At 46.7% G+C, this 14,799-nt stretch overlaps 1 protein-coding gene across 1 annotated transcript in view; it reads right to left on the reverse strand.

Moving 5' to 3' along the window:
• Positions 1-14,799, reverse strand: part of EDC4 (enhancer of mRNA decapping 4) — an 841,744-nt gene that overhangs the window by 156,003 nt on the left and 670,942 nt on the right. Inside the window, exons 23-24 of the mRNA XM_086945254.1 lie at positions 11,824-11,979; positions 2,170-2,285 (exon numbers count right to left, since the gene is read on the reverse strand). Of these exons, the coding sequence (XP_086801380.1) occupies positions 2,170-2,285; positions 11,824-11,979 (272 nt within the window). The remainder of the gene's footprint in view (positions 1-2,169; positions 2,286-11,823; positions 11,980-14,799) is intronic.

A 14,799-nucleotide genomic window follows, 5' to 3' on the forward strand; every position in this document is an offset into this window, starting at 1 on the left:
CAACCAGGCGTGGCGCCGAAACGCCACCGTCGTGGAAATCGCCCTGGCCCAGCGAGGCAGCGGTATCAAGCCCAAAACGGATGGTGAACTTAACTGCGTCGTTTCCGCCTGCAATAGCCTGGGCGAGTATTGTCTGGACCTCCTCTGGACAGTTGGGCAGCACCTGCACAACCGTGTCCCACACAGAGTCGGAGTAACGGCCCAAGAGGCATGCAGTGTTCACTGACCGCAGCCCTAAGCTGGCAGATGAAAACAGCTTCTTGCCAAGCTGCTCCAGCTTCTTGGATTCCCTATCAGGGGGTGCGGAAGGGAATGTGCTCTGGGATGTAGAGGCTTGGACAACCAAGCTCTCAGGGGATGGGTGTTGGGAGAGAAAGAGGGGGTCACCCGGAGTCAGGCGATGGCGCCGGGCCTCGTTCCTGTCCACAGGAGCCCCTGTGTTGGGCCTGGACCAAGTGCCCAAAAGAACGTCAGACAGTGCATCATTAAAAGCAACAAGGACTCCGAAGAGGTTGCCGTCAGTTGAAGCACTTCTGTCAGGAGGTTAGCCCTGACGGCCACTTTAGGGAGTTCGAGGTGGAGAGCCTCGGCCGCCCTACGCAACACCACTGCGTAACTTGCTTCCTCCTCCCTAGCCATGGAAGGAGGAGACAGCATGCCAAGGTCAGGCGAGATGTCTAGACCACTGGCATCCCCAAAATCCTCTGCCCAATCTGGGTCATCCCCGCACTGTTGTGTGAGAGGGTCCTCAGACCCCTCTCAGTTCTCCCCTTCCTCCGAAGTCTGTAAAACAGGCTGAAAATAAGGAGGACGGACATAGGGGTAGAAATGACCCATCGGCGTCGGAATCGGCCTCGATCGGGCGTCCGGTTCAGGGCTGAAACCGGGGACGACGTCGACGGTGGTACCGGACGACGTCGGAGGTGGTGCCGGAGGTGGGGTTGACACTGGTGGAGGTGTGATCAGGTCAATTGGTGTCGCCCGGGATCCGAGCCCGGATTCAGGGAGGTCCTGTGGTGCACGAGCCTACGGCGTCGCATGTGTCGGACCCACCGGCGTCGGAAGGGCAGGACCTCCAGTCGGGCCCGCAGGGGCACAGACAGCCCAAAGAGTTGGGCCATGGCAGCAAGAAACTCTTGCACCTCTGCAGGCGTCACCGACGGACCCGAAAAAGGTGGGTAGGACGGCGGCAACGGCGCAGGCTCTGCCGGAGCCAGTGGGGTGGCACTGAAGTCGCAGGAGCGACACTGCTTCTTCGACTTATTCCTGGAATGCTTCGACTTACCTGACCCAGAGTGCGAAGACTTAGATTCAGAGGAACAATGGTGACGGCTCCGCGACCGATCCCTTGAACTCCCACAGGACCGGGACCTTGAGCAGCGCTGAACCAAATGCCAGACTTCCAGCAACTTTCGGGACCGCTCCCGCAAAGTTTTCGGCGCCATGGCCCGGCAGCCGGGGCACGACTCTGAGTCGTGGGTGGGCCCCAGGCAGTAGAGACACAAGCGGTGTGGGTCTGTCACCGACATCATACGGTGACAGTCCACACAGTTCTTGAAGCCAGGCATCCCTACGACACCAGGAGTCGATCGACTCGAAGAAATGAGGTCAAAGGCCTCGAGAAAGATCAGTCAAAAATTGAATGGGGGTACTTACTCTTCCCAGATCTACGCTTGCTGGCGCAGAAAAAGAAAGAACTGATGTCAGTGCGCGTGTGGCCCGTCTAAGTAGCTCCAGCGACGTTATCCCTGCGCCAGAGATGCACGCGGAGCAGCACAACGACGCCTAACAACGCGCAGGGGTACTGCTGACGAAAAATGTTCCAGATCCAGTCTGACACCTGGGGGTAATTCTAAGGTAAGGTAAGGAATCTATCACTACGTGTTTCTTTCAGATCCGGTCTTCGTTAAGTTACTTAAGGTATCTCTCCCTACTGGATACTACCTTTATTCAGCCTTTCCTTCCCCTGGCTTTCCTAATATAGATTTGCCCATCCATCTCTCCCTCAAGCACCCGTTACTTCAGAGCCTTTTACTACTTTGGTTTTGGCTCCTAAGTTGATTCAATAAACTGTGCCTGGAATCCTGCTAGCTTTCGCAGACATTTCCTATTTTAAATTTCACAAGATCTCTTCTGTTCCCCATTCCTTTGCTCTTATTTATTCCTTACCTTGGATTTGACCATTTTGCACACACTCTCCTTCAGCTGCCCCTCCACGGCTGTCAGCTTGGCAGTGATCGTGTTACTGAGTTGCCCAGTGACTGGCTCCAACGTCTTAGAGACACCTACAGGAAGTAAATAAAGCATAGATAACAAGAGAATAAAGTAAAGGTTTACTACATTTTAAAAATAAAAAGCAAACACAGCTACAAGTGCATCTAATTAGTAAGGCTGCCTCAAGTAAAAATGGGGCCCAGGCGATTTCCTTCCACTTTACAACTTAAAGCAAATAGATCAGAGCCATCTGTTGTCTTCAGGGATTACAAAGCATAATCGCTTCATGCCTCCAACTGGCAAACAAGCTGGACAGGTGAAGCAGATCTTTCAATTTGTAAGGTTCCCACACCAGGCTTAGGACAATATGGTACACTGTTGGGTGGTTCTGTGCATCTCTCATCTCAAATTGATGAATGTACTTTCACTTTTTTAAATTTCATACTAGGTACAACTTTGTATCCATAAATCGGATGTAATTGTAAAGAATGATTCCTTAGAGAGGCAATAAAGTACAAGATACTTACCTTCGGTAACGATGTATCTGGTAGAGACGATTCTAGCCGCAGATTCCTTAACGTAGAATTATCCCCGGGCGCGAGACTAAATCCGGAAAACTTTTTGCCACAGCATCTCTGCGCGCTGGGGAGACTGCACCACCTGACTCCGCCCTGACGTCGTCCGCGTATGTGATTTCAGCGAGGTCACATAAGTCCCACCCCAGCGCGCTGACATCAGTTTTCTTTGGAGAACTTTTCCGCCCCACAACGCAGAGCCATCACCAACAAAACTGAGAATATGGGAACAGTGCGCAAAAAAATCTGAGAAACAGAAGGGAAGAAGCAAATGGTGAAAAACAGCACCATTAGGAACAGTGCCAGGCACTGTGTCACTGAAAGTCATGGAAGAAAAGAGCTGAGCACCGCTCCAAAGAGCAACTCTACAAAGCAAGGGCGATATTGTCACTGGAAGCAGAAAAACAAGTGAAAAACATCATGGCAGACAACAGAAAGTCTGCACTCACAATCTATAAAAGTGAGGGGCAACAAGTCCGGAACAGATGAGTAACGACAAGTTACCCCAAGACAATATCCTCAAGAGTGTTGCATCCCCTGTAGGAAACTAAGGACAAAGGCACAGTCAAGAGACCCCAACCCAGAGGACTGCAGAGGAGTTAGAAACCTCAAGCAATGAAAAAAGGGAGAAGATTATAAGTAGGCCCCACACTGGAAAAAAAAAAACAGGGTGTAGGAATGCGGAAGTACACATGACCCTACCGTTCATGTAACAGGAAGGAAGGAGTGAATCAAATAAACAGAACGAAGCATCCTGCCAGGGAGGAAGCGAAAGAGGGCACTCGCAGAAGACAAGCCACCCAGAGGGAGGCGAGAGCAGAAGACCAAGCTAAAGGCCCTTGCAGAACGGGGAGGAAGGGCGGGCCGTGAAGGAATCTGCAGCTAGAATCATCTCTACCAGATACATTTTTACCAAAAGGTAAGTAACTTGTACATCTGATAGAGACTACTAGCCGCAGATTTCTCAACGTAGAATAGATACCCTAGCCATACCCAGAGGGGAGGAGGGTCTGCGAGAGAACCCCACCAGCTTGGAAGAACACAGGGCCCCAACAAGGACTGTGTCATGGGGACAGGGAGGACAGCCCAGCCCCCACCAAGCAGGAGTAAGCATGAACAAGGAGAAGGGAAGGCCAGGGACCACAAGCCTATCCGAGGGGCAAGGGGCGCCGGCCAGAAAACCCTGGAGGGACAGACGGCACCCAGAGGGGACCAAAGGAAGAAAGAACCTCCCACAAAATCCAAGAAGAAGAGGTGGAACGAAGGCAGAGCCCGCCACAGGAGCACACACACCCAACGAAGTAGACAGTCTAACTGGCATTAGCACCGAGGCAGCGGACAAGGCAGGAACAGCCAACCCCCCAGCCGAGAAGCGCAGGACTGAGAAGGAAGATACAGCCTCGTAAAACCGTAGCAGAATAAGGGGCAGGAGCTCAAAGGTACACACCGAGGCCCACAGAGGTGGACAATAATGACCCGGCGTGCTCAGCCAGCAGCTGGTAACACGAAGAAGTAATATGCCCAGAACAGGCCAAGCGAAAGATGAAGGCAGAGGTAAGGGAACCCCAGAACCAGCCCCAGAGAAGAACCGTCCCAGAGGCACAACCCGATCCATGAAAGGAAGTGGGGCCGGCCAGAAGCTGAGAGGGGAAAATGCAGTATAAACTAGAGCCCTCAACCAGAACACAGGAGAACATCAGAAGTATCCCAACCCCCTAGAACACAAGGCAGAGGACCAGGCCGAAACACCGGATATCAAGGTGAAAACACCACAACACAACGCCGTAGACAGCATGACCGAAGTCGGTTTGGCAATCCATTGGTTGAAGTGGAACTAAAGGGATGACAGGCAAGCCCTAAAGACGAAGGATAGGAACACCATCGGACACTGAGCAGGACAGAGCCCGGAGCAGCGCAATTGCGCTAAGGCGGAAGAAAAAAAGAGACCACGCCAAGCGGTATACAGTGACGCCTGGAAAAGCGAGGAACCCAAGAAGGTATCCACACCTGCCCAGCTTAGGGCAGAGCTATACAATAGCTACAATGACCCCACCTAGGGTATGACACATCCAAAAAGAACACATGGGAACACCTCTTAGGGAAAAACCCTGCAGCATAGATCAAGAACATAAAGGACCTGTGGGAGCACCACAGGTGGCTTACCAATCAGCCAAAAATTACACAGATGGTCCATTCTGAGGACCTAAACGACTGCACTAACAGCCAAAAACCACACACAAGATAAAGGGATGTACAAGCAGCCAACAGTACAGGGGAGCCAACAGAAAGACCCTGAAGACACAGATGAGCCTACCGAAACACTAGGCCCAAAAGAAATATGGGGCAAAAGCCTCTCATAAGGCACCAGAGGACCGACAAGCCGAAGCTTACGGAGGGGGAGGAGGACAGAGCCTAGCAAGGAGTCGTTGAATGGCGGAGTCCGCATGGGTGTTAAATAAAAGAATCCTGTCAAAAGGCAGGTCAACCAGACGCTCTCTAATATTCTCTGGAAATACGCCATCCGGCAACCAAGCATGGAGGCGGAGAGCCACAGAACTCGCCATAGCGGAGCAGAGAGAATCAGAAACATCTAAGGCTGAACGAAGAATGAATGCTGTTAACTCTCGACCATCCAAAACATGGTGCTGCAGATCAGCGCCGACACCTTCATGGTAGGAGCGAGACAGAAGGGACTCCGCGGAATCCCAAAGGCCGGAGGCAACCCTTGCCAACACACAAAGTGTGTTGAGCGCGAGCAAAGCGGCACTGGTGGAAGCGAAGATGTTACGCCCCAGGAGTCCAACCACCGGCCCTCCAGCGACAGAGGGAGCAACACTGACGGCAAAGAAGGAAAAGCTGACTGTAGGACCGAGCCCTGGGCCGAAGGGAGGGAAAAAAGGCAGACTGAATCGTGCAAAGCAGGACGGTGGAGTTGGAGGAGCGGCTGAGGCACCAGATCTCCCGTAGCAGGAAGCCCCCAGGCCCCCAGAAGAGAGTTGTGGAGCAAAGCTCCAAAAGGAAGAAGCAGCTCCTTTCCACCAGAGCCCTGGTGGAGAACCTCTAACAAATGGTCCGGAGGGAGAGGACTGACCTGGGTGCCCATCTGCAAAATGCCAGCTGCCAAGGAAATGGCCCGGACAAAGGCCAGACTAGCCTCCGTAGGGCGTCGCGGGGGAGAGAGCATCTCTTCCGTGGGCGAGGGCTGCAAACTAAGCCACCAGTCCCTGAGCCCAGCTGGAGGAAGAAACGGCAAGCCCCTGAAGGTTGGAAGGCCCATGGACGAGTGAGGGACCCGAGGGGTCTCCAGAGAAGGTGGAGAAGCTTGCAGGGCAACCAACCCACGAGGTGAGGAAGAGAGGGTCCGGGTGCTATGGCCTCGGAGACGGCATAGAGCCCTCCCTGGAAGACACCAGGGAAAAACCAACAACGCGGGGTCCAGTCGCCAGGGAAGAGGGGACATCTAGCGATGAGTAGAGTAGCCGCACCGGGCCGGCGCGGTAGAGTCCGCCATGGGCACGGGTGTGTCCTCGAATGGCGCAGAAGCGGCCCCCAGGGGTGCCGAGTTGACCTCCACCACTACGTGCTTAACAAGAGAACGAGGTGGGGTCGGATCCGGGGTGGCCAATGAACGGCGCCGAAAAGGTGCCGGCTCGACCTCCGACGGGGCAGCAGTCTGCGAAGAAGACCAAGGGGGACTCGGGGAGGCGCCCCGGGTCCCGGCCTCCACCCGCGGAGCCGCCACGGAAGAAAGGCGTCGGCGCCGGAAAGGCGCCGGCTTGGCCTCAGGTATGACAGCCGCCTGCCCAGAGAAGCGAGCCCTGGCGACCTCCTGAGACACCACAGGGAACCCCGTGGGGTTTTGCGGCGAGGCAGGGACGCCGTGGGTTGAAGAGGGCAACCCCCTGGGGCCGCACCACAACGACACCACACCTCCAAAACCTGTAGCCAGGGTCGGGGCCCTCGGTGAGTCAGCGGAAGGCCCAGCGCATGGCGAGGGATCTGCGGACGTCACAGGAAGAAGAGGGGGGCCCAAAGAAGCCTGCAGAGCGTAGCGTAGACCTACATTTGGGCCTTAGTCACGCCAAAGCCAGGAAACGGCGCATAGGGTGGACACGGCCGAAGGCGCACGTCCCGAGAGTGGCCTGCGCCATCTGCAGAACGAGGACAAGGCCTCGGTGACAAGCTGTAGGACTTACCGGCGGGCGAGCAACGCCCATGGGGCCTCGGTGAGGGATGATGCCGCAGTCGGAATCAGTGGTTTCTGGACCCTTCAGAGGTAGGGGACAGACGTGGTGACAAGACTGATCTGGACGAGCGGGCCGGAAGCAATTTCATCCGGCGCTCCCGCCGGGACTTCGGCTTGAGATGCTGGCAAGCGTTGCAGTCCGTGGAATCATGGTGCTCGCCCAAACACCATATACAAAATGGATGAGGGTCCGTCGCCGACATCTGACGTATACACGTCTTGAAACCCGAAGGCATGTGCACACTGTTCCCAACGCAAAGGCGTTAAAAGAAGGCCTGAAAACAGGCCAAGGGAACTTGATCTGGATCCGCGCTGTGCGCAGAAAAGAAGGAAACTGATGTCAGCGCGCTGGGGTGGGACTTATGTGACCTCGCTGACGTCACGTACGCGGACGATGTCAGGGCGGTGTCACGTGGTGCCGTCTTCCCAGGACGCAGAGATGCTATGTGAAAAAGTTTTCCGGATCCAATCTCCCACCTAGGGATAATTCTACGTTAAGGAATCTGCGGCTAGTAGTCTCTATCAGATTCAAACCACATTCAGGTGACCCCCAGGATTGTTAGTGACACACAACCGCTAATTACTGCACTTTCATATTTCCCAATAAGGTGGACAGTAGTTAGTATTAAAAACACATTTTGCTGTATCCAATAGGAATACAGGAGTGCACATAAGCGTTGCCAAGGAGAGAACATTGTGTGCGGAGGATCGAAGGACCCAAATATTATCCTATACAGGAAGCTTTAAAGTGCTACAAGTTCTTGTCTCAATTTTTGTGCTTCTCTGTCTTCTGAAATTGTTGTGGGGATGGGCAATATGATGAAGGTAAACACTTAGATAGAAAACAGAAATGTAGTAGTGGTATAACAATCACTCCTCCAATTGGAATATAATATTATGGGTATAGTATAATGAGCATATAACTTTGGTTGGTGCTTTCTTGGTATCATGTACCCTACTAATAACAGGTACAAACAGCAAACACAATCGTTCACTATACAAACTGAGATAAAAAAAGAGACACCACAACACTTAAAAAGAGAAGACTGATAAGTCAGAGTCCACCAAGTAGGGTATGTAGAAAATCCAGTAAGAAGGACTTATTGATACGTAGAGAATTCAGTAATCCATTGTACCCATGTCACCATAACAATAGATGAAAGTTACTTTTTCAAGGCTGCAAGTATACAAAATTGCTATCAAACCGGGATAATAAACATTTTCAAAATCTTGTAGAGTTTGAGGAAGAGGGACGTAGAGAAGAACCAGGCACCCATAGCTGACGTACACCGTGACACCACCCGGTGGCAGGAGGGAGAAGGGCATAGTGACCCCCGCTCCACCCCCATCTAAGTGGCGCAATATGCCATTCCCAACTAAACCTTGTGATAATAGGTATCACTAAGGGTGACCCACCATCATCAAGTCAGAAAAAACAAAGTAAAAAAACAATTGAAATTACTATCAGGAATTACAAGCAGTGAAGGTATCAAAGTCAGAAAACACCACTAACCTAGTGGTGTTTAGATGAATGGTAAAAAATATAGTAAGATGTATGGAAGTAACTTACATATAGTAATCCTCAGTACATTCGGTTCTCCCAATATAAAATGATAAATCTAGGGAGAGGAATAACAATTAGTGTAATGGGGGACGTGGCCGACAAGATGGGGGGCTAGACGTGCCAGAGCGGAACTACGACCAGGCACTTTCTTATCCTGCATTAATCCTGTGTTCCCCATTATAATTGACTCTTACAAATCTTGCTACTCAGCTCCCTACACCGAGTAGACAGCTTGAAGCCGGGAATAACAAAGCTGCTGGGCGTTTTGCTCAACTGCAGCCTGCAAAATGGCGGATGCTGAGGCCAGAGGCCTGAGATGCAAGAGGTAGTCCTTGACGATTCATATGGGGGCCCCTGGGACTTGGTATGTGGGAGACCGACTAGGGTTCAACGGGCTAATACCCCAGGGATTCACCCCCTCTTCCATGTTCTAACAGGACTGAGGCAGACTGGGGCCTGATCACGTACGGTGACGCAGTCGAGAGAGCCGGGAGCGGGTCATCGCAGCAACGGATGTGGAGACTGGGGCTGGCAGGCCAGGGTCGTGACACTTCTCTAAGAAGCGGCAGTGGTGCAAGTGAGGACCTGTGGGTGCCGGAAGGAGGGGAGTGGCTGCTCGGGCTAACCCTGCGCATGGTGCATCGACTACCTCTGTGCCGTCAAGGTAGGTATTTGGCCCAACTACATGGCCTCCCAGCCCTCAGTACAGCAAGATATTTCTAACGCAGTGATCCCCAGTTCTAGTTACCCATATTGTTGAGATATGTTCCATGCAGTCTTTAGGCACAACTTGAGGTGGTTTCTATCACCAACACAACAGGTCAACACAAAAGGCACAAAACAGCATACAGGTCAACACAAAAGGGACAAAAAAGCATAACGTTTGTGAATTTCATGTCGAATGGAGCTCAATATCATATCAAATCCAGTATTGAAGACTCTTAAAGTGGCCTAATGTATCGAAGACTCTTAAAGTGGCCTAATACATGTCCATTCTTATTGCCATAATATCTATGTTAAGAAACTGTATTGACGAGTTGCTCACTAAATTGTTAAGCTGAAAGAAACCTGCATAATGATAAAATGCCAATAAAAAGAGTTAAGAAAAAAAATGAGGTAGGTATTTGGCTAGACCACCTAGATTGTCTTCCAATTATCAGCAATTGTTAAGCGCAAAGTGATCACAATTACCTTGTTTTTTTCTGAAGGCTTTATGCAAATCTTAAATCTCCAACTATATGTCCAATATTAAAGGTCATTAATGTCAAACGGATGCCTGTACTGATTTATGGATATGGAGCCTTCATATTAGGGCTTTTAGAATGGCTTGAGCTTGTTTCACTGCTCAGTTTTTTTTTTTTTTTTTTTTTCCACTACCATCTGGTATATCCCAGTTCCAAATTCTTCCATGGGACGGCATTGACAGAAAATCCCTGAACATAAATTCACTTTATTAAACTGAACTTCAAATTAGAAAGCGTAGAACTTGAGATGTCAAAGTTCCTTATATGGTGAGATGCAAAGTGTCGCAAGAAGTGTTAAAACAAACAGTGGTCCAATTTTTGTAAGTAATTCCTGTCTGTTATAAATAAATCCAATATTTAGAGAGACTCCAAAATGTTTTTAAATGGACAAAGTATGACTTCCAATCAAATACAAAGGCCGGAGGCACTTCTTTTAAATTGCAAGTCAACAGGCATATTAAATCGCCGTGGTGACAGAAACTAAACAATGGCTAACAGCAAGGAGATTCCTGCGCCTTGCTGTTTACTGATTTTCTTTTGGACCTGTGCCCACAACTTATGCTCTTGAAACCTTTGGCGTTTGCGCAGACCTAAGGGTTCCTATTTAATTCCTTTGTCCTGAAGATAACAAAACGTGTTTTTTTGTTTTTTATTAACACAATTGAGATGAAAACACATGTAGTTTAGGCACAGTCTTTGAGATTAGACTGAATGGTTGTTCTATGCAAGGCTTATCCTCAGAAAGACTCATGGAAATACTTTACAACCTTGCTGTGCAACAAATCTCAATGTGGCTCTACAATAAAAATGAATTCACCTTTTTGATATTGGTGATTTTTCTATTGAAAAAACACCACGGGAAACAAACTGCTAGTGATTTTGATTCATAAATGCTATAGGTGTTCCAAGACTGTACAATTTCATTAATGTATGAAAATATGTTTATCTAAACCCAGCACAGAGTATGCCTTTATTGTCTCATTTTGTTTTGTTTTTGATGGATTTCCTTCATTGGATCTATTTGACCAATCATCCAAAGTATGTTTTAAAGATCTGCTGTAAACAATTCCTTAAGGAGGTTTTGCATGTATATTGTTTGCATCAAAAGCATTAATGCACAAATCCCTTCATATTTGTTTGCTTCGACTTCCGTTAGAGGAATTTTGGAGGCCTTTGGCCCATAAGCAAATGGGGTAGGTTAATGCTTAATTTGTGGGGGGTGCACAGATAAGTTCTGACTCTGATTGTAGGTCTCTGCCCACCTATCATGAATGAGCACATGTAATATTTAACACTCCTGTTCTACCATCATGGTGTTTGTACTGAGAGGAGGCAGTTTCTCTCATTTGAAATGTTCTGATCTCTTGACTATGAGACAGGTAAAAGTTTTAGATGTATCATTCAAAATGCTGTTTTCTGTTGAAAAATCATACAGGTAACACGATTTAAAGGCTTTTTGCATTATGTATGCAAACTGGGAGTTAAAGTCATGCAATGTTTCAATGCCACTTGTTTTTATTTTCTATGAAATAAGAATCGGCTGTGTGGTTTCCAATAAATTCTCCACTGGCAATATTTTCATTGAGAGCATAACCTCTGCATGTTGATTATGCTGATCAATGTTTGTGTACCATGTAACAATAAGCATTATACAAATCAAGAAAAATAGCATGCTTTTTACTTGCTCTATAATTGGGCAATAGCTAAATGGTTACTTTGGTATTTTAATAAATATGATTTAAGGTTAGTGTTTATTAATAGTGCTCTTATTTTCTGTGGAGTTATTATAGTACAATGGCTACAACATATGTGAGCAATTGTACTTTTACCTCAATGTATTTGATTTTTACCTGAACAATTTTTGTTGTATTCCTTCTAATGATGCTTATCACCAGTAACAAGGTTACTACTACATTTATTTCAAATTGCACAGGGAGGTAAGTGAACATTTATAGGCAGAACCACTTCTGATGCACTTACACTGTGAAACATTTTTTTTCATCTCCTCCCGTAGAGTCTTGTCCAGCCGACTGCTCAGAGTCCCAGAGAGCTGCTGCGACAGCTGTTGCAAGAGATGTTCTTGCAGCTGGCCGTTCCTCTGTTGCCCATCTGTCAGGATTCGGTCTAATCGCCTCTCTAAGCAGTCCAAATGTTAAGTAATACAAACACTTTGAATCCAGCTTTACTATATCACATCAACTTCCCTGAGAGACATTTTTATTTGCACCACTGTGGGTCCATCACAGTAAATATTGGCAGATGCTAACTACTACTAACAATGATTCCACAAATGTAAGTGCCTTGGTGGGTAGTGTTATTTCACAAACAGCAGTGTTATGCAAACACACATGGAGTATATACACATGCATACATACAAAACTAGATTGTCGACGAGTAACATGACTGAGTGTATACAGTGTACGTCTTAGTTTAGTCACAACTTATATTGTTTGTAAATCCATGTAAGCTATGATCTCATGAGCATTAAAATGCGGAAAGTGTTACATATTGCTACCTTAACAGCAAAGTGTGTGACAGTGGTGAAGAGAGTGGCTGTGCAAGTGTATTTGTGTGGAAAAGGGTTGCACACGACTAGTAAATGATAAGCTACTGTGCAGTGGATTAAACCTCAAAGATCTTCAGCAGGGAGAATCTATCAACTAATATGTTCTCATTCAAGCGACTCCGATCAAAGCAGAGCCCAACCCTCCAATTGGGTCGTCTAACCACAAGTGAGAGGAAAATTGATTTTGATTACGGTACAGGCTTTATACTCCCAGCAGACTATAATCTGATTAACTTTACCTCTGATCACCACCGAAACATTTCTGACCTTGTGTAAAAGCGGTTTATCATAATCTTTGAACTCAATCCTACTGGGAAAACACTTTGAACCTCCCAATATTCTCAGAAATTCCTTAGGAAATTCTCTCATACCCGATTAACAGTAACTTCACTCTCTCATGCACACCATTTGTTCAGATCTGTTAGGATCAAGTAGGATGTCTAGAAACCCTTGATTTATCCATCCTAATGCGGATTTCTGCAATGTACAATTTCACTTTGGAATGTCCATTTCTAAAATCAAAACCCAAACGCTTGTATCTCCACATTTAAACAGCATCTCAAGCAAAACCTTCTGGTTTAATATCAGGTGATTCCAAATCATCACCTGTCCTCAAAATTATAACTTTTCCTTCCATCTACATCTATAAAACTTGTTTTTAGTATCTTTAGCACTACACATTCCCCAGATTTCTTCATATGTAGTTTCAATACAGTACTCTCATAACATATTCTCTCTGTTCTGTAAACTTATATTACTCTGGCTTAGTTTATTTGTTAATTTGTACCTTCTCTGTTCTCTCCTTATCTATACTAACAATTGCCAATACTTATTTCAAACCTAGTAGTAAACATTTATTTGTTGATTACTTAAAATCATTACAATCAGCAAAGAACATATACAAAATAAAAGTAGATAAAAATATATATATATGCAGCTACTGTGTACATTTATATCCAAGCAAAAATCTACAACTAAGCACTAACATAGGTCTTTTGACTTCAAATGATCAGCGTGCAAAAATAAAGTGCATTGTGTCAGCAGCTATAATTTACAGTATACAATACATTATTCTAAGAAAGACTTTATAACAATAGGAACTGTGAAGATGAAAACGCCAAATAAAATACCATTTAAGACAGCTTTAGCAATAATGTGCAATTGTGCTAGTAAACGTTTAGCAGTAGAAACTAAAGTGCCTTGTGCTAGCAACTAAAGTTGTCAATATGCCAAAAAACTTTAAAATAGTTAAAGATACATAAAAACACAACCAACCATAGTAGAATTGCATTAGGAACGACGTTAGCAATAAAGTATATTTGTAGTAATAGACTTTAGCAACAAAAATAAACTGCTTAGGGCTGGCAACTTTGATATGTAATGTACCATAGATCAGTAAAGGTACTTTATAACAATGTAAGCTGAGACAAGGAAGAAGAAGTCGTAATGGAATACAATTGTTCAAACCTCAGAAATCGTGTGTGTTTCCGCTAATCAGAATTTCAAACCTGACTCACCATTCATCTACAGTCTGTCCAGTATATTGTGGTTATTTGAAAACAACAATTAGATCTTCGTTAACGTTTCATGGTGGGTTTCAAAGTGACATGCAATAGCTTACCTCTTTAAAAATGGCATAGAGCACCCTACTCCTTCTGATTGTTTGCTTTGAAAAAACCTTCCGTAGTCTACAGCTCCACAACCAGTAGGTGAATAATATGATTCAAAGTTACCTATTGTATTCATAAATATAGCCCCTTGCCTGCAGATCTTTGTTATTTTCCATTTGATTACATACAGTCAAACCACCTAGACCCAGACAATGCAAAATAATAATTTTATTTTTCTGGTGTCCTGTCTGCTCCTTCAAATGGTAACATATATTTCACAAAATATATCCCTATTCCTGCCACTTTATTACAAGTTCCTGTAAGAGAAAATCGCCCTAAGTGTGGTAGAGATGGACTGAAAACTTGTGAAACCCCAATATTTCCACATGAGTATATCTTGAGGTGAGAACAGTGAGTAAAATGCGTTATTCCAAAAAAAGAATAAATCTATGGTTAATAAAGAAGCTCTCCTCCCAAAACTAATACAATCAGAGTTGAAGCTTCTGGTACAATTACATTTTTTTTTATACGTCCTCATTCTCCACCCAACTCGTTCCATTCTACCCTAGAGATATCCACACACTACCTCAGCATACTGGATATGTAGGCATCTGGAGGTTTAAGCCTTCGCCTACCAGTGTTATCAGGCCCGGACTGGCCGTTGCGGGCACCGGGCAATCCCCCGGTGGGCCGCATGTTTGGGGGCCGGTTTTGGGCCCCTGGGGGCCGTTTTTGTTACAGGGCCGTTTTTGCAGGGAACAGGGAAAAATAAAAAGCCCA

The sequence above is a fragment of the Lissotriton vulgaris genome, chromosome 12 (assembly GCF_964263255.1).
Source record: "Lissotriton vulgaris chromosome 12, aLisVul1.2, whole genome shotgun sequence".
NCBI lineage: Eukaryota > Metazoa > Chordata > Amphibia > Caudata > Salamandridae > Lissotriton > Lissotriton vulgaris.